This window comes from Zalophus californianus, chromosome 5 (genome assembly GCF_009762305.2).
Source record: "Zalophus californianus isolate mZalCal1 chromosome 5, mZalCal1.pri.v2, whole genome shotgun sequence".
NCBI classification, from domain to species: Eukaryota; Metazoa; Chordata; class Mammalia; order Carnivora; family Otariidae; genus Zalophus; species Zalophus californianus.
This window is the reverse complement of record NC_045599.1, coordinates 56,456,081-56,479,365: the sequence shown is the minus strand read 5'-3', so window position 1 is coordinate 56,479,365 and position 23,285 is coordinate 56,456,081. Positions and strand designations below refer to the sequence as shown.

At 37.1% G+C, this 23,285-nt stretch overlaps 1 protein-coding gene across 2 annotated transcripts in view; it reads left to right on the top strand.

The window, feature by feature from the left end:
- The window catches only part of CERT1 (ceramide transporter 1), a 113,545-nt gene extending 96,436 nt beyond the window's left edge, over positions 1 to 17,109 (top strand). For both annotated transcript variants that reach the window (XM_027604374.2, XM_027604373.2), the window contains 7 exons: positions 1,929 to 2,024; positions 5,150 to 5,282; positions 6,235 to 6,305; positions 8,840 to 8,968; positions 9,496 to 9,625; positions 10,543 to 10,679; positions 14,093 to 17,109. In XM_027604374.2, the coding sequence (XP_027460175.1) occupies positions 1,929 to 2,024; positions 5,150 to 5,282; positions 6,235 to 6,305; positions 8,840 to 8,968; positions 9,496 to 9,625; positions 10,543 to 10,670 (687 nt within the window). In that variant the 3' untranslated portion in view covers positions 10,671 to 10,679; positions 14,093 to 17,109. The remainder of the gene's footprint in view (positions 1 to 1,928; positions 2,025 to 5,149; positions 5,283 to 6,234; positions 6,306 to 8,839; positions 8,969 to 9,495; positions 9,626 to 10,542; positions 10,680 to 14,092) is intronic.
- The last annotated feature ends 6,176 nt before the right edge of the window (positions 17,110 to 23,285 follow it).

Sequence of the window (23,285 nt, the reverse complement as noted above, 5' to 3'; positions counted from 1 at the left end):
ACTCCTAGTATCCCACCTACAAAGTACATATTCATATCTTAAAATTTTTAAGATCTTTGGATCTAAAAAGGGTAAAAGTTTTTCCCAATCACAGTGTGACACAGACAAATGAGGCAAGCCAGTGCTACAGCAGTTGTTCAATTGATGCGTACTAACTGGAACTCTCTTTGTTCTTTCCTCTTTGGGAAATCAGGTACGTTTTGAATGTCTTCATAACTTGGAAATCCTGCATTAGTCCTCATTTTCTCAGAGCAGATTTCAAAATTAGGCACGCAGATTTTTCCAGGCAGCCCCTGGAGTTATATTTTCTAATGAAGCCTTTATACAATTATTGAATATGGAGCGCCTGGCTGGCATGCACCTCTTGATCTGGGGGTCATGAGTTCGAGCTCTACATTGGGTGTAGAGATTACTTAAATACATAAACAGTGTAAAAAAATTTTTTTTTAAGTTTTTAAATTATAGAATGTACTGTTTGTCACATTTTGAAATTTCTTTCAAGTCAGTAGCCCAACACCATTCACAGTGTTTTGAGGATTATGAATAAAGGTATAAAATGTTACGTTAGTGCTTTAGTTAATACAAAAATAGATTGTAGAACCTCAGTATAAAATTTTTATCAAAAACTTTTTTATGATTATTACCAATTAGGGAGATTCTTAAAGTCATACCTCAAGCAAAAATGCATTCTGAAATCTAGAAAACTTTATGTAGGCATACATGTCACTGTAACATATTGATAACATCCTTTTGTGTAGAAAAATTATACCCCCAGAGTTAATAATTTTAGCAATTTTTTCCCTCAAACCATTACTGTATTTATTTCAAAATATGTGTAAACCTGGTTCTTATTCTGTATCCCTAACGAATGCAGTAGATTTTATGTAAAATAAGTAGTTAAACTTAGGAATAAATTAAGTGGAAGTATATTATACACATTTCCAACTCTTTCCTGCCTTCTCTTAATGTACTTATTATATAAAACAAAATTATGATGTAAAGGTTAGAAAATGGAGCTTAGAAAAAGTGTCTCTGCATACATGATTAAAGTAGCAAGTCCTTCAGAAACCATCTTTTTATCACTTCTGTTTAAAAACACGTTTCAAACTAGGAGAGTTTGCAAATAGCACTCACATGAAATCTTACCAGCGAATGTGATTGTGGATTCTAGGAGTGTGAAATACTCAGTTTTATTTGCTTATATAAAATGTGTAGGAGTAATTTGTGACAGTTAAAAGCACAGGTTTTATTTAAATTTCAGTAAAAAGACTAATAATTTAAAGGAAGACACTAAAAGGTGATTATTTGTAAATGTTTGCATATATGAATATTTGCATTTTCCCTAAAAGAATGTGAAACAGTGAAATTGGAGTCAAAAGGATGGGGGATTGGTTATTTTTTAATGTGGCTTATATTCATGGTAGAAGTGAAATTTATCAGCAAAGTAATGAAAGTTATCTTTTCGTAGGGAAGTCTTGCCATATAACAAACTTTCTATTATCTTTGTAGTCTTAAATGTAGACACTGGACTAGATCATCTCTTCGTGTCCCTTTTACCCTTAGGGTCACGTGATTTTCTGTTTTAAGACATTATCTCTGTAAGGAAGCATTTTATGGTGAAGGAATTTTTTTTTCCAGAAAATGCTTATTTTGCTCACTTTATGCACATTAGGCCAATGTATGTTATTTGAGTGAAGCATCTTCTTTCTCTCCGTTTCTCCCCCCTGTCATTAACCTGGATATGATATCTGGAATGTGGACTAAACTCTTCAACTCTATATAAAATCTACTAACCTTTGTGCATTTGGTTGCTCAGCTTTCTCAGAACATTTCTGAACTGAAACAAACTGAATACCATTCTGTTTTAGAGATTACGTCATGGCTATTCATTGGATATGGATTCTTAGGGCTTTATTTTTCTTTCCAAGGTTGAAGAGATGGTGCAAAACCACATGACTTACTCGTTACAGGATGTGGGTGGAGATGCTAATTGGCAGTTGGTTGTAGAAGAAGGAGAAATGAAGGTAATTCCCAGTAAAATTTTATAGGTTGCTAACTGCAGCTCTGTTACAGTCATAGTATCATTACTAACCATTGATGTGAATGAGGGTAGCATTTTTAAAATTCCTTTTAAACAAATTACTACATATGATCAAAGAAACACCAGATATTAAGAAGTAAAATGTACTTTGGTTTTTATAGAGTTTATTTTTTTTAATTTTTATTTTTTAAAAGATTGTATTTATTTATTTGATAGAGACAGTGAGAGAGGGAACACAAGCAAGGGGAGTGGGAGAGGGAAAAGCAGACTTCCCGCTGAGCAGAGAGCCCAACTCAGGGCTTGATCCCAGGACCCCAGGATGATGACCCGAGCCGAAGGCAGACGCTTAACAACTGAGCTACCCAGGCGCCCCTTTACACAGTTTCTTTATGATCACAGTAAAAATCTATGTACAAACCATTCTGTTTTGCCTGGGCCATGGAGAAAATAAAATTTGGGGTTTAGGTATGAATAAGTCGTAATTAGTTGATGGCTCTCCATTTGGGTATTTCTCTCTATTTTTTAGTGTAATAAATATTGTACCCAGATGTCACTTTGTTCCCCTTTTTTCATCTATCCCTCACTTCTTGTCCTTTCTCTCATTGCATCCTCTTTCAATATTTGGAGATGAGTCTGCTAATCTTGTTCACATCCTTAAACACAAGAGACAGAGAATAAGAGCAAGGAATAAGATTTAGAGATGGATTCAAAACAGCAGCTGCATTGAATTTTGGAATACCTTATGCCCAAGGCACTATGCTAAAGATAAAGAGATTTTTTTTTTTAAGATTTTATTTATTTATTTCACAGAGAGAGAGAACGAGAGCAGGAACACAAGCAGGGGGAGTGGGAGAGGGAGAAGCAGGCTTCCTGCTGAGCAGGGAGCCCGATGCGGGGCTCGATCCCAGGACCCTGGGATCATGACCTGAGCTGAAGGCAGACGCTTAACTACTGAGACACCCAGGCGCCCCCAGACAAAGAGATTTTTAATAAGACTTTCTCCAAGCTGAAACTTTCGTTGGGGAAGGAGGATATTGACATTATTTGTTTCTCTCTGATAATGTATTCAAGGAAGAGCACAGATAAGTAGTGGAGAAAATTGGAAAAGAAAGATCTCTATGATTTGAAACAGATTGTTTTATACTGAGGAGAAGCATTTGAACTATGTCTGGAAATGGAAGCAAGATAGTGACAAAGGTGAGGCAAGGATATTTTAGATAAAAAATATAAACACAAGCAAAAACTTGAAAGCGATCTTCTTATTCAGGAGTTTTGCATAGACTGTGTTGACCAGAATTATTCTAGCAGTAGAGATACAATATCAGATGTTGGAATTTATTTTCCTCCTGAATAGGGAACTAATTAAGAAATAAGAAATAAGCAGATGAAATGCTAAAATATTAGCTATAAATCTCATAAGCTGATTGGAGAATATAACTTCAGAGCAGCAGTGACAAGGTCTTGCTAATATGTTACCTGAGAATTAAACATAATGTTTCTGACATAGCTAGATAATCACAGGCCTTCCCCACAAGAGTAAGTCCCAGAGGAAAACCAAGACACATGCTCTCTCTAAAAAAAAGGGGTGAGGCAAGCCTTCCAGTTCTTATTCTATACTCAACATTCCAATAAATCATTGTTGCCCCCCTAGGGAAGAGAAAGTGAAGGGATGAAGAGAAACCAGGAGTGATAGTCTAGATAAAGTCCCTCCATGGGAATGAGAAATAGAGACTAAGTATTCCTACAGCCCACAACCTTAGAGAGAGAGGGATTGGATTATGGAGAGTATAAAATAGCCCACCAAGGAGAATAGTCTGTTGTCTGTAGCAGTAGGTTAGCCACTGTGTGCAAAGTAACATTTTAGGAAGACTAAACTGATAAGGAAGAAACTAGAGACCAAGTATACCACTTAAGAGAATCAAGTACATGGGGATGAAAGCCTACCTAAAAGAAGTAACCAGTAGTATAAAAGTCAAGCTGTTGGATGTCTTATAGAATTTTAGTGACAAGTTTAAGAGCTATGTGAAGTGTGAGGGGAGGAGTTAAAAGTCTAAAGTTTCCAATTTGGGTGACTGGGAAAATAGCAGTCCCAATAACATGAATAAGCATGTAGGGAAAAGTAGTTTGGTGAGAGAGATTTTAAGAGAGAAACTAACCTAACAGTGTCTGGACCCATAAAGCACTCCATAAATTGAGAGCTGGTTCTTCCTATAGTAACATGATTACTCATTTCTCAAAAGAACTTAAAACTCCCTAAAGTAACAAACCTATAATTTTGAGCTAATTAATTTTACTCAGCACTTTAGATACACAACTTCAGTATTTAAAAGAAGATATATTGAATGGAGCACTGGGTGTTATACGCAAACATGATTCATGGAACACTACATCAGAAACTAATGATGTAATGTATGGTGATTAACGTAATAAAATAAAATAAAAGAAGATATAGCATAGGGGTTCATGGGAGGCTCAGTCAGGTAAGCCTCCAACTCTTGATTTTGGCCAAGGTCATGATCTCAGGGTCGTGAGATCAAGCCCTGTGTTGGGCTCTACCTTAGAAGTGGAGCCTGCTTAAAATTCTCTCTCCCTCTCCCTCCCTTCTGCCCCTCCCCACTACTTGCGTGCTCGCTTGTGCGCGCACACTCTCTCTCTCTCTTTCTAAAAAAATTTTAAAAAGCAAGATAGCATAGATCTTCATGTCATTTTAGCTTTGAGTCATTCAACAAATAATTGAGAGCCTGCTGTGTTTCAGATACTATTCTAAATACGGGGTATATAGCATTGAACAAAACTGCCTTAAATCAGTCTCCTTAAGGAAATGATGTTCTAACCAGGCTTAATTTAACCACTCAGGTAATTAGGTGTTCATTGCATATGCATGTTTTTCATTGTTGAAGTTTACCCCAAATTTGTAGTTTTAAGTATTTTTATGTGTTATCAATAATTTGAGATTTTAGATTTTGTTTTAGCAGAATATTTACCATAAATAGATTTTCATAAATGAAATTCTAAAAAGCAGCAAAACTTAAAATCCTGCTTTCAGGTTTGTACTTTAGGAGTTTGATTTTTATTTTTTAAACAGGTTTTTAAATATATCCTCTTTAGGTATATAGAAGGGAAGTAGAAGAAAACGGAATTGTTCTGGATCCTTTGAAAGCTACCCATGCAGTGAAAGGTGTTACAGGACATGAGGTCTGCAATTACTTCTGGAATGTTGATGTTCGCAATGATTGGGAAAGTAAGCTGCCATTATTAATATATCCTAATATAATTATTATTTTGAATAAACCCAGTGTTTGCATCTCATCTACAGTTTTATAAAGTTCATGTAGAAAATATCTGGAAAATCTGATAATAGCTTGCATTTACTTTTTTTTTTTAACTTACATTTATATAGAGCTTTACAGTGAAATAAAGCTTGTACAGTGAAAACACTGTACAAAATGCTTCTAACTATATTATAGCATTTGATCCAGTACTTCAATAATCCTGCATGATAGGTAGGTAAAAAAGTAAAATTCAGATAGGTTAAGCGACTTGTCAGAAGCCACAGAGCCTAATTAGTAGAAGGGCCAGGACTAAAATTAAAGGTTTCTGTTTTATCATCTACTTTCCCAGACTGTTTGTTTCCTTAGTAAACCCTAGACAAGTCCTGCTGTGGTCTGTTTAGAGTTATTCTTGGCATATGTGTGTTGTGTGTGTGTCATTTGTGCGTGTGTGTGTGTGTGTGTGTGTGTGTTTCCTCTTAGGCACCAAATTTAATAAATACAGCTAGTTTTGAACATCTTAAGATGTTTATCAGTAACAGTTTGACGTTCTTTTTTCACAAATATAGTCACCTAAGCCTATATAGAACAGTTTATTCAGCTTCAGTAAATTAGAGATTACAGGAAATGGTCATAGTATTAGATAGGAATTTGTGTTTTGAATAATGCAATGTGATTAGAATTGCTTTCTTGTGTGGAAGCTAGATATTGGGCCAAAGAAAGTGAGATTTCCTGGTGATCAGGTCTCATGGCCACTGTCTGTAGCCCTAATTTGAAGTATTAACTCCCTTCCCTTTGGACTTAGGCAAGATAGGGCAGAATCCTGCTCATGTTATCACAGTGTCCATCAGTATAACTGAAGTTAATCACATTCAAGGAAGAGGTAATATCTTTTTGGCTACTAATATTTTCTCTTCATTTCAGCAACTATAGAAAACTTTCATGTGGTGGAAACATTAGCTGATAATGCAATCATCATTTATCAAACGCACAAGGTAAAGATCTCTTCATCCCAAAAGGATTTCACTGTAGTTCAAACTGAGACATAGAAATTCTCTTAAGTAAAATTTGGTAGGAAATTAAATGCCATAAAAGATCCAAAGACTTTTTTAATGATGCATGAATGTCACCTATTTGAAAGGATATCAGCTCCTTTAAAGAGAACCTGAGACAAGAACCTGAGAAATATCCAGGAACAGTGTGTTTGATAAAGATCTTCAGCTAGTTATGTGCACTTAAAGTTTAGAAAATACTGATACCCTGCTAAATGTTTTTGTAGCATCTCGTATTTATAGATGAGTGATTGTTACCAAATACAAAAGTGAATCATAGTTTCCTGTGACCATAGTAATGAGGGGAATGGAAAGTATGTTATTAATATATGTTAAGACTGGTGGATAATGAAAGTCATCTAAGTGGATTATCTGAAAGCAAGTGAAAATTGCTAAGCATAACTTTAAGGAATTGGTCATATATCAGAGAATACAGAAACATTGTCATTTAAATTGGTTCACCTTTCATTTCACTTTTACTTCATCTCTTCCTCTGCTATTCTAGATATTTAAAATAGAAGAATTAGTATTTCTCTTACCTTATTCTGCTTTGTTCCCTGAAAATTGCCAAATAATATATTGTGTAAAGAACAATAAACAGGGGTGGTACATGGGAGGATGGGCAAAATAAATGAAGGGAATTAAGAGGTACAAACTTCTGGTTATAAAATAAATAAATCACAGAGATGAAAAGTACAGCATAGGGAATGTAGTCAGTAATACTGTAATAAGGTTACAGTAACAGATGGTGACTACACTTACTGTGGTGAGCACTGAGTAATGTATAAAATTGTCAAATTCAATATATTGTACACCTGAAACTAATATAACATTCAATTTTAAAAAGGAACTATAATTTTGGAAAGATCCATTCGGTGTAATATTGTAGGTTATATAAGAAATACAGTAATTTAGTAGGTACTTCATTTTTCTCTTATTTAAAGCTTTTTAATTGAGCTGAATATATGACAGTATTGTGGGTTCTGTATTTCTTGAACTCAGTTTTGTCATGGGAGGCATCTTGTATGTAATGATTTTGAACTGGGCTTGATTTTACATGGTAGCTGCTCAAGAAATGTATAAAAAATAAATTATAGGTCACCTTTGCTTCAATTAAAAAAGTGTGTAACAATGAAGATTCTGCTTCACTGTACAGATTTGGGGAGTCTAAGCGAAACTTAAAATTCAATAAATGTTAAAAATACTAATTAATTGCCTTATAATTTAGAATGAATAGAAATGACCGATAATTTAGAGTCAGAAGAATCTTACAATCTGAAGATAATTGATCTTGGAAAACAATCTGCTGGAAGTATTTCATTTCATAAAAACCATCAAAAAGGATTTATATAGGTTGTATTACGATCACTTTTTGAAAAATAAAGCTAAAAACTATTAAAATAATGTCACTTAAATGTAAGAAAATTTAAGTTAGGGTTACAAGTGTTTGAATAATTCAAACAAATTGTCCTGGCATAATTTTTTTCAACAAAATTCAGTAATGCTGTACAACTTTACCTTTAAATTTGGCTTATTTTATAATCTGATCTTAAAGAGAGCTACTTCTCTCCTGATACTTTTAAGTCATTCTCATTCTTTAAATTTTCATCTTACCATCGTCCCGTGGATTTGCATTCATTACTTCTAACACAGCCAGATTTCCCTTTATTATTGGCTTCACATAGATTTGCTCAGCCTGCTTTCTTCTATTTTTTAAATTTAGCATCTTTAAAACATTAACCATTTTACTTTCCGAATGATTTGTGTTGTATTGACACTGTTGTTGGCTATTTATTATACTCAACAATTAGGAAAGGCGTTGCACATATTTTCTCTCACTAAAAGTACATAGTCTCACTTTTCATAGACCTTGTTTCCATATCATTCCAACATGATATGTTTCCTTGCATACCATAAAGTTGAAAGATTCAATCTAATTGATTTGGTATTCTTCAGATGTGATTGTGGTATAAAAAGGAGCAGTCTTCTTACACTGAAATCTTAGCTTTTAAGTCTCTGAACACTTTAAACAGAGGTTTAATACTGTACCTAGAAGCAGAACATTACCAGGGACTTGGGGAGGGGGTAATGGGGAATTAATTGTTTACTGAGTACAAAGTTTCTATTCGGGATGATAAAAAATTTTGGAAATAGTGGTGATGTTTACATAATATTATGAATGTAATGTCACTGAATTGTACACTTAAAAATGCTTTAAATGGCAAAAATTTTGTTACATATAACCACAGTTTAAAAAAATAGATTATTCCTTTGATGCTATTATTCTGCAAAGCCATTAATTCATTGTTCATAATTCTTGGCTGGGTACTTTCAGATGCTTTCCATTTAAAATTTGACAGATTTTACCTTTGCGTAAGATATTTATTGGTTTTACATTTGTTTCTCTGTTAGTTCCATATTACATATGAATTTAAGAGTGTTTTATATTTTCAAAAGATATTTTACTTCTTCCACAGAGAGTGTGGCCTGCTTCTCAGCGAGATGTATTATATCTTTCTGCCATTCGAAAGATCCCAGCTTTGACTGAAAATGACCCTGAAACCTGGATAGTGTGTAATTTTTCTGTGGATCACGACAGTGCTCCTGTAAGTGCACTTGTATAAATGTGTATGGTCGCACAGTATAAAGCTAAACAGTGCAGAACAAGAGTGATAAGCACATATGACACACATTTCTTAGATTTTGTTTTATATCCGATTGGCTCCTTGGAACAGTATAGCCCATGTGTTAGCCAAGGGCAGCAGTGATGGCTGTGAACACCCGGCAAGGGCCTATTTTCCTTTCCTTCTGAGGTTAGATGACACAGAACTGAAGAGGTGGATAGTGGAAGGCTGCTTCCACAGTTCTCTCTCAAGCCATGATCAACTGCTAGCAAAACCTCTGGGTTTCTATCTCGGGTTAGGTCCATCTACTACTTAAGAGGAGAGAAAATTATTTCTGCTGTCATAGAGGCTTGGCATGTGTTATCTATTGGTCCTTATAAGATTTGGTTGGAGAGGTTGGTGATGAGCTGTGGTTTTGGATAACCTAATGTACTATTAGACCAATAGGGAGTATAAAATACTAGGCATCTCCTATACTGATGTTTCGTTTCTGTTACTTGTTTTGGCAGCTGAACAATCGATGCGTCCGTGCCAAGATAAATATTGCTATGATTTGTCAAACCTTGGTAAGCCCACCAGAGGGGAACCAGGAGATCAGCAGGGACAATATCCTATGCAAGATTACATATGTAGCTAATGGTATGTATTTGGGGGTTCTTTTTGCAACTTGGTCATACAGATTTTCTTTTTCTTTTTTTTTTACTATTATTTTTAGTAATCTCTACACCCAACATGGGGCTCGAACTCACAACCCCAAGATCGAGTCACATGCTCTTCTAACGGAGCCCCAGCCAGGCGCCCCTGGATTTTCTTACTATGATCTAAATGTCTTTTTAGTATTTTTATCATTTAGATTAATGATTTTTAATTTGGAGAGATGTGTATCAAAATTATCAGGAAACTTGAAAATACCCATGTCTGAATTTCACCCCAGAACTACTCTTATCAGAATTTCTGAGACTGGGGCTGGGTAGATAAATTTTAATATTTCATCTCTAGATCACTTTCACATATGCTTGGCTTTAAGAACCATCTTATTATATATTTGTCTAATAAAATATATGTATAACTGGGAGTATAAGCAATAATGATTAAGGAAATTAACAATTCTTTTTCTCATTGTCAGGCTTTTTCTGAATCATTGCCTGCTTAGGTTTCTTACTACATCCATTTCCGACCTGCAAGAGTCATTGGATTCCCTTTAATCAAATCCTCGAACCTTCTTTTTATACAGGGACATAACTGCTACTACATTTAAAGAGACAGTTTGAATATAGTAGAGTTTGACAAATCTAACATAACCTAAAATGTTGCTTTATTAATATTTGCATATAATTTAGGCCAGAAACATTTTAGCCAGGTAATAAATGCCTTCTTATTTGCTGTGTGTTCTTGTCTGGTGGTAGCATGAAGGAATTAATGGTCAGGTCAGGACTTTAAGAGATGTTAACTATTCCAACGTGAGAAATTTTTTAAAAGCAAAGGAACAAAATGAGTGCTTCACATACATTTGGAGAATTGTATCTTAACAGGTTTAGTTTTCTTTTATCTTGCAGTGAACCCTGGAGGATGGGCACCAGCCTCAGTGTTAAGGGCAGTGGCAAAGCGAGAGTATCCAAAGTTTCTAAAACGTTTTACTTCTTACGTCCAAGAAAAAACTGCGGGAAAACCCATTTTGTTCTAGTATTAACAGGTACTGGAAGATATATATTATCCTTTTTAAAAAACTTTAACCTTGCAGATATTAAAATTTAGTTAATTGTTGGAAGTAGTTTCTATGTTTTATGATGTTCCTAAAGTTGTAGTAGTTTTGGCCTTTAAAATGTGTTTTTTTCCTGCTTATGTTAGATAGTATCTGCTTCTGCTAAGAGATTTTAACATTATGAAGCCATAGAATTCCAGAAGGACAAATTCCCCATATTTTTCCCTTCCCAGAAATTACTTTAGGTTTGTTGTTTATTCTTCCATACTTCTGTATGTATGTTGTGAGTGATGTATATTATTATTTTTTAAAAATGTGTTTATTCTATACTTATTGTTTGCAGCTTGCTTTTTCTACCTAACAATATATCTTGACTGTTGTTTCATATAAAGATATGAGACATATAAAACTATCTCATTCCTTTAAAATCTGTTATATGAATGCTGCAGAATATATTAGCCAGTCCCACATAAATGTCTGGATCGGTTCCATATTTTGACTGCCAAATATGCACTGAATGTCTTTGCACAAAGAGCTGGAATGTTTATTATTATTATTTTTTTAAGATTTTATTTATTTTTTTGACAGAGAGACAGCAAGAGAGGAACCCAAGCAGGGGGAGTGGGAGAGGGAGAGGCAGGTTTCCCTGTGGAGCAAGGAGCCTGATGCCGGGCTCAATCCCAGGACCCTGGGATCGTGTTTATTATTATTTTTAATAAAGATTTTATTTATTTATTTGGGGGGAGAGAGAGCGCATGCGCAAGCATGGGGGGAGGGGGAGAGGGAGGAGCAGACTCCCCACTGAGCAGTGAGCCCAATGCGGGACTCGATCCCAAGACCCTGGGATAATGACCTGAGCTATGTTAACATGGTTCATAGTCTGAAAAGATAAACAGTGACATTTATCCCTTGCCCCCTACTCACCCAGTTTTGCCCTCCCTCCAGCCCCAAACAGAAGAGCAAAACTGCTATTACTAGTTTCTTGAGTATGTTTTCAGAGAATTTTGTATGCCTGAACAAGCAAATACATGTGTATTCCTCCCACGCATACTTTTTTGTTGTTGTTTAAGAAAACACACTGTTCTGCATCTTGTTTTTGCACTTGCTTTACTTTAAAGGTCTTTGCATAACACTGTGGACCTCCCTCCTTATTTTTTTGTGGCTATACAGTATCCCAGCATACGGATGTGCATAATGTATCTAACCACTGCTAGACATTGAGGTTGTTTCCAGTTTTTGCTAGAACAGTGTTATAATTACATCCACTTGCAAGTTGATATGTGGGATAAATTACTAGATATAACACTGCCAGCACCTCTAGGGGGTTTGTGCATTTATAATTTAGGTATCACCCCCTGTAGAGGTTGTAGTAACTTACTGTCTCACCAGCAATAGCGTATTGGAGTGCCTATTTCCCTGGACCCTCTCATTCAGTGTATGAAATAGAACTTGGATTGTTCCACCTTGGTAGGTAAAAAATACTCTCTCAGTGTAGTTTTTGTTGTATTTCTCTTATTATGAATAGTTTGAACATTTCTTGGTCCGTTTGAGAACAATTTGTATAATTCTGTTGCTGTGAACTCTCAGTATGTGTCAACATTTAAATTTTTGATAGAGATTACCAAAATATAATTCATAAGTCACAAGTGTATATGAATGGCCTCTCATTCTCTTCTATATTGAATATTAAGTTATTGGCTGAGAAATGTATATTCTTGAGTCACTTTCTTTAGATAAAAGTGATACATTCAATAATTGTATAATGACTGGTATTTTTAACTAATTCTGATTTCTGATGCTGTTTTTGGTATGCCTTTCTTAAAGGAAAAAAAAACCTCAAAGGCTAACTTTATTGTCATATACTAACACAAGAGTTGTTGCAGTGATGTCGCAAATACTTAGCTTTTCCCAGGAAAAAGCTTACCTGAAAATGTTAAACAGATTCTGGTCTTATCTGAATGCTTAGTGTTTTGGGATACAGCCTAAGCTTTGAGAGACTCTTTCTTCAAGCATAAGTGCACTGCATAAATGTGCTGGCAATTTTTAGAATATCTTGTACTTTAGAATTGTTATGGCTAGATCTGGACATGAAATGTGCTGGTTTTGTCTCTGCACTGTTATCTCAAATAAACCAGAAACGTGATGCCATGTGATGGCAGCAGGCTTGTCACCTGACTTAACTGGATGTCTCTCCCCACAGCCTTAAGATGGCTAAAGAATGCTGTTTGCTCTAATCAAGACCAAGTGTGCTGCTGTAATCTGCTTTCTCACTTCTTCACCTCTACCCTGAGCCTTGCTGATAAGCAGGGCAGAAAATATAACTGTGTATTAAGCAAAAGAAATGAAAATGCAGTTACAACTAGAACATGCTTTCAACTGTGTTCGAAAAGAACAATAATTTTCTTAAGCATTTGAAAAATACATGCTAATAGTCTTAACAGTATTTGCCTCAGAACTGTTGGATTTGGGGCATTGTTTTATTGACTGTGTGTGTGTATGTCTGTGTGTGCACACGCATATATATGCACACAGGACCTGGAGGGGAGGGGCTTGAAATTTATCTCAGAGGAAGGGGGAAGCATTGTTTTTGGGTGAATGTGAGTGTATGTAAAGAGAGACCTGAAAAGATTCACTGGCCAAAAGTTAGCTCTGGCCTTGAATCCAGTTGAGCTTTCTGACAAAGAACCAAATTCAAACCTTAACACATGGTGAAAAATCTTTGTTTACCTGTAGTAGTATTTGTTTCACAATGTTTGGATAGATGTAGGTATGAAGTGGATCTTAGCATAGGGTGGGGGTCAGAGGGAGAGAGAATCTTAAGCAGGCTCCACGCTCAGTGCAGAGCCTGATGCGGGGCTTGATCTCAGTACCCTGAGATCATGACGTGAGCCAAAATTGAGAGACGCTTAACTGACTAAGCCATCTAGGCGCCCCTCATAGTCAAAACTCTAAAACTTATGTGACAATGTCTGAATATGTTTGTTTAAGATAAGACAGACTCTTTCCCAGAGCTTAAATAAAACTTTAAATTCTTGATAAATGGTATTGTATAGCATAATTTTTATTGAAGACTAAGAAGAAAGAAATGCTGGTTTGGGGGGGTACAAATCCAGAGACTTCTGACTTATTTCCTCTTTGCTTATTTATCTGTGGCGTATTTCCTTTTTTTTTCTAGCTTTCAAAATATTCCTTAGGCCTTCTATTCCTTGCTGATGAGATAAGTTTTAAATATGTAAGGTTAATAAGTTTATGTTTTTAAAGGTGGAAATCTTTAAAGCATAAATTTGTAATGGAGATCTATGCATTCTATGAATTCAGAGGGTAGGAGGAACATCTTTGGGTAGTCTTGCAGCTGTTAGTAATAATATATTGCTTAATTATTTTACTTATTTTCTTTCCTGCAGTGACTGAAGCAAGGCTGTGTGACATTCCATGTTGGAGGAAAAATAAAAAACAAAATTGAATGCTCTAAGCTGGAACATAGGATCTATAGCCTTGTCTGTGGCCCAACACCCTGGCCTTGTGTACAAAAATGAAGAAATATTGCAATAGCAAAGGTGAACATCTAACACTAGCTGTCTCCTGTTAGATATCCTCGCTCAGCATATAACTATAAATACATGTAAAATTACATGTATATGGCTATATTTTTATTTGCTTGCTCCTAGAAGAGAAAAAAAATCAACTTTGAATCACAACTAGGAATTGATGCTTTAATTTTTGGAAACTTTTTCAGAATTTTTAATTTACTATGGTCCGGCCTAAGATCCTCATTTGTATCAGGTTTTGTGCACAAAAGAAAAGCACAAAAGTTGAATGCACATGGGGCATGTGTTTTCTGTGCACCAAATACCTGGATGGGGCTCTTTTTTCAGGCCTATGGTTAAATCTGTGTTCAGAATTTTTTGACTTTTTTGCTTTGTATAATCATAGAATTCATTGCTGCTGATTTCTATAATGATTCATGTTGTTACCTAGTGTCTCTTAATAACTGAGGGCTGTCAGTAACCTGTGATTTTGCCTTTTCTATAGTCTTACTCCTATGAAGAACCTTGGTTCTGATGGAGAAAGTGTGAAAAGCTTTATTCCCCCCCCCCCCCAGGTATCTTTCTATTTCTGTTGTATTTTTAGTTGTGTACTGTGTGCTACAGATTTTTTTCAGTTTGTTTACAAACACAATTTGGTAATTCCTCAATTGGTTCTGCCTGCCTCCAAACAGAAACATACAAATCTTGTGGGTATAAACTACTTTCTGGTACAATGGTAAGGATAAAACAAGCTCATGTTTTCTTGAAATTTGTTAGAAGATACACGGTATTTCTCATTAAGGTAAATCAGGCTGTCTGGGTTTGACATTTGATTCAGTGTCTCTGGTATTCGTAACAGGCATGTTAGCTCTTCTAATTTGGGTCCGTTTAAAGGCTTTGTTGCAAGATGTGCATAGAAAACGTGAGCAGTGCTCCTCTTTGCCTCTTGCTCAGAATTTTCAGCAGAGCGGTAAAGGATTCCATGTGATTCAAACTGAAATTCTTCCCTTAGTTGCTGTAAGAACTTAAGTGTAAAATACCTTCTTTAGTTTTAGGCCTCTGAAAAACCTTGAAGCATGGAGTTGAGGCAAGGAATGGGACTCACTGAAGTAGAAATGACTGCCCACTTCAAAATCTTCATTGTGTTTATACACAAATGTGCTTACATACGTCAGAGGCATTTTGTAGATGCTTTGCTGACTTGTTCATCTCTGTAGAAACACAGAAATCAGACCCATTTTGTAAAGCAGAAAGTCATGTCACTTGGAACATGTCCTGTATATATTTCATACATGGTAATGGAGTCTTAATGATGAATGCAAGGTGATAATTTAATGATGGGATTAGTCTGATCACTTAATATGCACAATCCTGGAAGAGAATTACTTGCATCAGATATAGTGGTATTTATTATTCTGTACAGAGAGAAATAATACATATAAAACATATGCTTATATTACATGCACGCAGATTTCATGCTCCATAAATCTTTTCTATTTTTTAATTTACCTTTCTCTAAATGATGTGCATGGAATATGCCTTATTACAGAAAAACGCTGTTCATAATTTGACTGTGTGGAAAAGTGCCTATATGGTGGTAATGCTAGTAAGGCAAATAAGACAAATTATCATATGAGTTTACTACATCACCAGTTAACATTTTATATTGTGATGTTTGAAAAAGAAAAGTTTATACCTCAAATGTGTATTTTATTTTACAATCAGCTGTGGGTTTGGGATGGGATATGGGAGGGTTGGGAGGGAGGGTTTATTCACCATAGCCGCTGATGGGAATCTTCAAAAAAATTCTTTATGCCCACTATAAATGTTTCTCTGTTTGCCATGTCTGGTAACTATCATGAACACGGAGAAGGAACTCATAACTCAATTGGATAGCTTCATTTTACAAAGGTATGGAAAGCTTACAAAGCAGTGTCTAAATCTAATTACCTTTAGTTGCATTTGCACTAAATGTTAATGATACACTTTTGCAATTCTGTAAATGAAATGATCACACTAAAAATACTTGTATTAAAAAAAAAAAGACATGTTTACCTTTAGATAACTGTACAGGTACTTCACTAGAGCTTAATCCCATCCGATCAGATTTAGAAATCAGTTGGGGAATACAAAAAGAGTTTTAAAGAGGTCAAAATTTGGAGAGGTACTAGCCGTTTGAATGGACATGATGTTTTCCCAAACACAGTAATTTCTTCTCTTCCCCAAACAAAACACAATACCCTTTTACTCTCTTTTCTACTCACTCTTTTGTACTGTGATAGAAACTTGAAAAATATTGGTAATGATGGATTTGTCCCCGAGTGCCCACTGTACAGGACAAGAGAGCACAGTGTTTCACTTGGAAATGAGGACTCCTAATTTTGATCACAGCAGCTCTTGGTTTGGGATCGCCACAAAGACCACCAGACTAAGGAGGGGATGGCTGGGAGAGAGGCTTAAGAATACAAAATAAGGGAAAGGAGCAACAGATTTTCCACTTGTTCAGTTTCAGTGGCTAATTTGTACACCTGTACAAACATCAGTGTCAGCTGCTATTAAGAAAATTGTAGTTGGGCTGAGCTGGTTCTCTTGTGAAATTGTGCTGGTTATCTTTAAGCTTATCAGTTGTTTGTCCAATTAAACACTTTCACCAGTATTTAGTCCGAGTTGTACAGACAATGTATTTGGAATACTGTCATTGTTCATCTACAAACTCAAAACATAATCATTTTAAAGTACCTTGGGAGTGTGTAGAGTATAACTATTCTATAATAGCTTTATGATCCTGATGATGTTTTTAAAAAATAATAAAGTTGGATCTTCCATGTTACAATCACAAAATTAAAACCAGTATTTAAAAGTGGAAAAGTATTAAAATACTATGGACAAATGTATTTGCTTGATTGTTTTCCTTAACCCCAAGATACTGCCTGCATAATTCTGAGCAGTTAAAAGCTTAAAGGAACTCGACTTCAGTAGTTTTTAAACTGGATTGTAACCGAGTTAGGGATCAAGAAAACATAAATTTTTTTTAAACAAAATAGAATGGAATAGATCAAGTACATAACGTGAATATTTTCATATTTTGTGGGTCTTTATACATATATACATATGTATATATATACACACACGTGTGTAGTGGATCACAGTGTGAAATGAATTTACTAAGGAAGCTGGTCCGGAGTTTTTTCAAATTGCTAAAAAGTAAAGCCATATGCAGTTGGGTATTTCTAAAATGAAAGCACAGTGCCAGTCATGCACACTTATAATTCAACTACATGTACTTAGCCATAAATAAATCATCTCATTAATTTATTTAAATAATGTGGCCAACTCCACTTGGTACACTTAGGAAATATATGCTCTAGAACAACCACAAGATGGGAAGTATGGATTTGCAATTCACTCAGTGAGTTCCTCCATGGGTTATATTGAAAGGCACTGAGCATGTTTCTCTCCTAGTGCTCAAAGATACATGCCATCTTAAAAGGACGTGACCTCTAAACACAGGCTGACTACTTAATCTGGTAGGGTGCTGGAGAGAAAATCTGGCTGTTGTATTAGACTTTTTTTTTTAATGTGTTACATTTATTGACAAATAGTATGTGGTCCTCATGGCACACTTTAAGTAATTTTTAAAGAGTGATTTTAAGTACCTGCACTTTTTGCCTTAGGCTTGACCTGAAATATAACGTGCAAATAAGTATAGTTCTAACTAGCTACTTCAGATTGAGTTGGTTTTATGGCATCTTCTAGATTTTGCCATTGTTTTGAACTAGATTACAACAGGACTCATTTTGTTTTGTTTTGTTTTTTTTAATTATTTATTTATTTATTTATTTGAGAGACAGAATGAGATAGAGAGAGTACATGAGAGGGGGTAGGGTCAGAGGGAGAAGCAGACTCCCCGCTCAGCAGGGAGCCCGATGCGGGACTCGATCCCGGGACTCCAGGATCATGACCTGAGCCGAAGGCAGTCGCTTAACCAACTGAGCCACCCAGGCACCCAGGACTCATTTTGTTAGCATTTGCATTGTTTACCCATTAAAACATTTTCTCTGCACCTTCCATGTCTGTATACTCTGGATAGCCTTAAACAAATATAAAGGTACTTTTTGGCCTCTTCACTCTCTTCCACAGAATTCAAGTTTAGTACTAGAACAAATGTTAACAGTCTTTAAACATCCTAAAAGATGTCCAGCCAGGATTTTTTTACCCAGGCTTTCTGATTGTCGAGGTGCTGAATGAGGACGTCTCCATTCAGTGTCTGTACCAGGCACCATTCCTGCCTTTTAATGAACGTCTTCCCTTACAGTGCTGCTGCTGCCGGTTGGTGGTGAGGCCAGCCCTATTCTACCATGAGGGACCAGGCCACCAAGGGTTCCAGGCCCACTGAGGGACTCCGAAGTCTTGTCTTTTCATTAGATTCTGCTGATTTTTACTGCCTTAGGTATTTAATATCTAGAGTATAGGGTTTGTCAGACTAGAAAGAACTGACATCCTTGAAGACTAGCATTTTTGGGATATGGGTCTTAACATACTTCACTGTTGGCTTCACAAAAATCCCAAATACCTATGTGTCATAAAATCCCACCAGATGTATAAATTTTATCTTAAAGAATAAATCTGACCATCATTAAATGCCTTAACTGCCTTCCCGTCCTCTAGCTCAGAGGGGTAAGACAGAGAACTCATATCATTAAAAAAACAAAAGCCACCAACAAGCCCAAGGAGGTTTTTTTATTGAATTTTTCAATCCAAGGACAACCTCCAACATAGCTATCATTGTTGGTGTGAGCCACCTACTGCTGCCAAATGACCACTGAGGTATCAACTAAAGCAAGCTGTAGATCCCCTTCTATCAGTTCGCTATGGTTCTTTCATAGCACTCTTCCTTGGAATTGGAAGGCCAAAACGGGAACGGGGTCCAGCAGAGGGGAGTCTGTGTGCAGCACCTACATTAGGATACAGTCAATGTCCAAGGCATATTAGCCATGAGCATAGACCATATATAGGTAGCATTAATTCTCCAGCACTCAGCAGCAATTCCCAGAGCAAATGTTTATTGAGCACCTACTACATGCCACACAGTGTTACAGGAGTGGAGCTATAACAGTAAACAGAACATCTGGCCTATGTTGTTTTTGTCATAACCAAGCTTCTTAGAAATGTATCACAGAGGAAATAGGCTTTGTAATCAGAAGCATTTAAGTAAGGTGCATTGAATGATATATTTAGCCACATTTAAGACATGCAAAAGTGTTTCTGTTGTTTTTTTTGATTCTTCTCAGCTGTGTTTTAACAAGTCCACCAACTTCTGTCCATGTTGATAGCACCAAATTAATTGGTAAATTGCCTAATTATTTGTTTTAATTTAAAACCATTATTTGTGGTTTGTGACTTTTCACTTTTCATTCCTAATATCCGGTAGAGTTTGTTATTTCTAAGTGAATTTCTTATCAGGTTCTGGTTACCATGTGCTTAACGTACCAAAAAGGAATGGCTTAGAAGACAGAAGATTTGAGTTTTTCAGGCTCTCTCACTTAAACAGTTTTGATCTTGCCAAGTCATTTCAGTGTCTGAATTTCTTCTTTTCTATAAAGGAATACAAAATCACCTACGTCACAGGGTTGTTCGGTGAAGAGTGAGATAATGTATTTAGAACTTTTTGAGAACTTAAAGCACTCTGCAAATGTCAGGAATTATTTAGTCAACCATACACTTACTAGGTATTGTCTTTTGAGCTGAATGACAAGATGCAAACATTTGGGGGCTTAGGGCCGAACTGTAAGTTACTTGGCTTGTCCATGGTTTTGCGTGCAGGTGTATGTCCAGGAAGGGAGAAAACGAGAGGCAGAGGCAGTTCGTGGAAAACCTCGAAGGCTATGTGAAGTAGTTGGGAGTTGATTAATTCTACCAGCACTGAACGGCTTTTTTGAGCATTACTGTTTGACACATCTAAGAAAAATCAATGGGGCTTGGTGCCTGGTTTTGTTTGGATGTGGAATTAAGTCTATTGCTAATGTCATTTTTCCTTGTAAATAATTCTTGTGCCAGTGTCAGAAATGGGGAGGGGAAATAACGAGTTTTTAAAACTGGAGAAATGGAAGTGCTAGCGTTGTGCTTCAAACTGGAGCAGGCAGTTAGTCCCATGTTTATGAAATAGCGGCTGAATGGGAAAGAGTTCCAAACTGGAGAATCGCATAGAGTCTCCTCAGTGATGTCTTTGCCTTTCTCCTACGATCAGTTCTTTCCTCTGCCACTATCAAATTACCCTATAATACATAATGCCTCTTGCTTTTAAATGTTTTACCAGTGCCGTTAATCTCTAGAACAGAGTCCACTCTCCCTGACTTCAGTCTGATACAAAAGTTACTTGTAAGATTTTGGCCGCACCTTGTCTGCCTTGCCAGCCTGACGCCCCTTGGTCCCCTCTACGAATGCATCACCCCAGTCAGGTGGATTTCCTCCATGTCTGTCAGCAGTCAGAAGCAAGTTACCTTCTAAGGAACTTCTCTCTCCTCCCTTCAGTCAACATTCAAAACATACTTCGGGGTTCTAATTTCTGACCTTAATTATACCAGCCCCTCAACTCTCCCTCTTCAGTTCTGTTTTGCTTTTCTTCCTCCAGAGTTGGATTCCAGAACTACTGAGACATTGTTGTATTAGTCTAGCAGCTAATAAGCTAGATTCCAGCTTACAGCCCCACTGGCTGATAAGCCTAAGAACACAGCCCCCCCACCACCACCCTAAAATCAGCAGTTTCAATAGAATGTATGTTTGAGGCAGTAAATAACTACTGAAAAAGAAGAGATGGATAGGTTGTAAAACATAGTCAATGGAGCTGAGAGGGGCAGAGGGTTTTTAACTTCAACCAAAGGTATGTATTTGAAAACGGGGATAAATGGAGAAGGGGGTAAAGCTGCCAAGAAGGGTATGTCACATACAAAAGGAGGAGACGCAGGAAGAGGGACACCACTATCTTCTTTTCCCCTGGGATGTAAACTTCAGGAAGCCATGCAGCTCTCCCAGCCAGGGATGGTAGCCATGTGCAAGGGATCGCAGAGCCGGTGTGGCAGCCCAGAGGGGTCTAGCTGAGCAGCTGCTGAGATCTCACGAAAAGGGAGGCCACTGGCTAAGCTGCCGCTGTCCACAGCCCCTGTGGTGGTCTGTAGAAGGTACTGGGCTGTCCCCTAAACCAGACAGACATGAGATCCATCCCACAGCCACTGACAAAATACCTCCTGTTTCTGTCGCTGGGTAATAGAATGATTCTGTTTATACAGAAGAGCCTAAATACAGTGTTTCATAGAATATGTGGAGTTACATAAGGCCTTAGAAGCCACTAATGCATTGTCTCACTTCATAAGAAAAAGAGGAAGAGACATGAAGCAAAATAACCTAAGGTCTCTCAACTAGTTAGCACCAGAGCCACGGCTGGAATGGAGGTCTCTGAATTCCCATCTCCCTCCACACTGCCGCCCTCTTCCCCTGTGAATGACTGTTATTTTCTCTTCTGGATCAGTCTTGATTATACTTACTGTGCCAGCCATTCAACAGCACTGAGGACCTTTAAATGTAAGGTACTGCACTAAGGGAACAAGAAGGCATGGTCCCATCCCTGTCTTCAAGAGACCTCCATTCAGTCTAAAGGAAAATGTGGGCAAAATTTACCACTGGAATACAGAAAAGATCTCCAGTTTTTATTTGTATATACTTTTATCATTTTAGTCCTTTGACAATGTACATAATTCAATATAATTAATCAAGAAATACACATTTATTGGAGATATGTGTCCAGAATTTTTTTGATGGTGTTCAAGGTGTGTAATCTACTGGCCTAAGTAGGCACTGTCCTAAACAAGTTAAAAGATGGGCCTTTCCCCAAGAGCTTTCCATTTAAAATTACAAATACCCAGCAAGGCAACTTTAAGCTTTTGCCACTTACCAAGGATTGTAGTGTGGGTGAGAGCATCCAGATGGCCAGAGGTGAGTGGGCTGCTCCAGATCTGAGTGTATTTATTTCTTACGAGCAATAAAGGTTTAAGAATGAGGTAGAACTCTCACAGGTTATATATACCCTACATCAGAAAAGACTAAGGCATGGGGCACCTGGGTGGCTCAGTCGTTAAGCGTCTGCCTTCAGCTCAGGCCCTGATCCCAGGATCCTGGGATCTAGCCCCTCCATCGGGCTCCCTGCTTCTCGGGAAGCCTGCTTCTCACTCTCCCACTCCCCCTGCTTGTGTTCCCTCTCTCGCTGTGTCTCTGTCAAATAAATACATAAAATCTTAAAAAAAAAAAAAAAAAGACTAAGGCAAACAATGCATTAAAACTTGATGGTTTTACTCTAAGAGCCCTTTGAGGCTACAGCCCAAGTCCAGGCAGTGAAATGGGCAGGGAGGAAGAGGTTCCTGTGTTTTATCTCCTTTGTGAGCTTCAGGGGTAGGAGAGCGCTGGGAAGGGAGGTTCTTCCATCACACATTATTTAAAGATTTGCTTTATTGTGTCCAACGCTTCTAACATATGCAATCCCAGATAATTTTAAAATGGAGACTCAGAATTGCTCCCTCAACTGTCCCCTATCCCCACCCCATCCACTAAACCCTGTTGACCATTTCAAATTTCAAGTGACAGGAAAGCAAAGGAATTCCATAATCAACATAGGGTAGATGACTACAGCCCTTCTAATTTGATTACTTCCTTGTGCTTTCTTGCTAAGAGTTGCCTCAACAAAACACAGGAGGTACTCTGTGTTGGCACCTGGCACAAGGCCCTTCTCCCTTTATGCTTGCTGACAACTGGCTTCAGAATTAACCAATTAGAGTGGTCTGTCAAATCAGCTTCTTGCTGAGTAATCCTGCTCACTCCAGGGCTGCAATCCTCAGAAGTTAAACTACAAAGAAGTCAAACTTTGGGGCTACAAGGTCAGCGAGGTGAGGCTAGTGAGTAGATAGTGGTAGTTGCAAACCTCTTTTAAAACACACCTGTTTCTTTTCCTTCCCCCCCCCCCCACTCTTGGCCCCTTCGGAGAGAGCAGGGACCAAGGGGGAGGAGAGTGAGGCAAATAGGC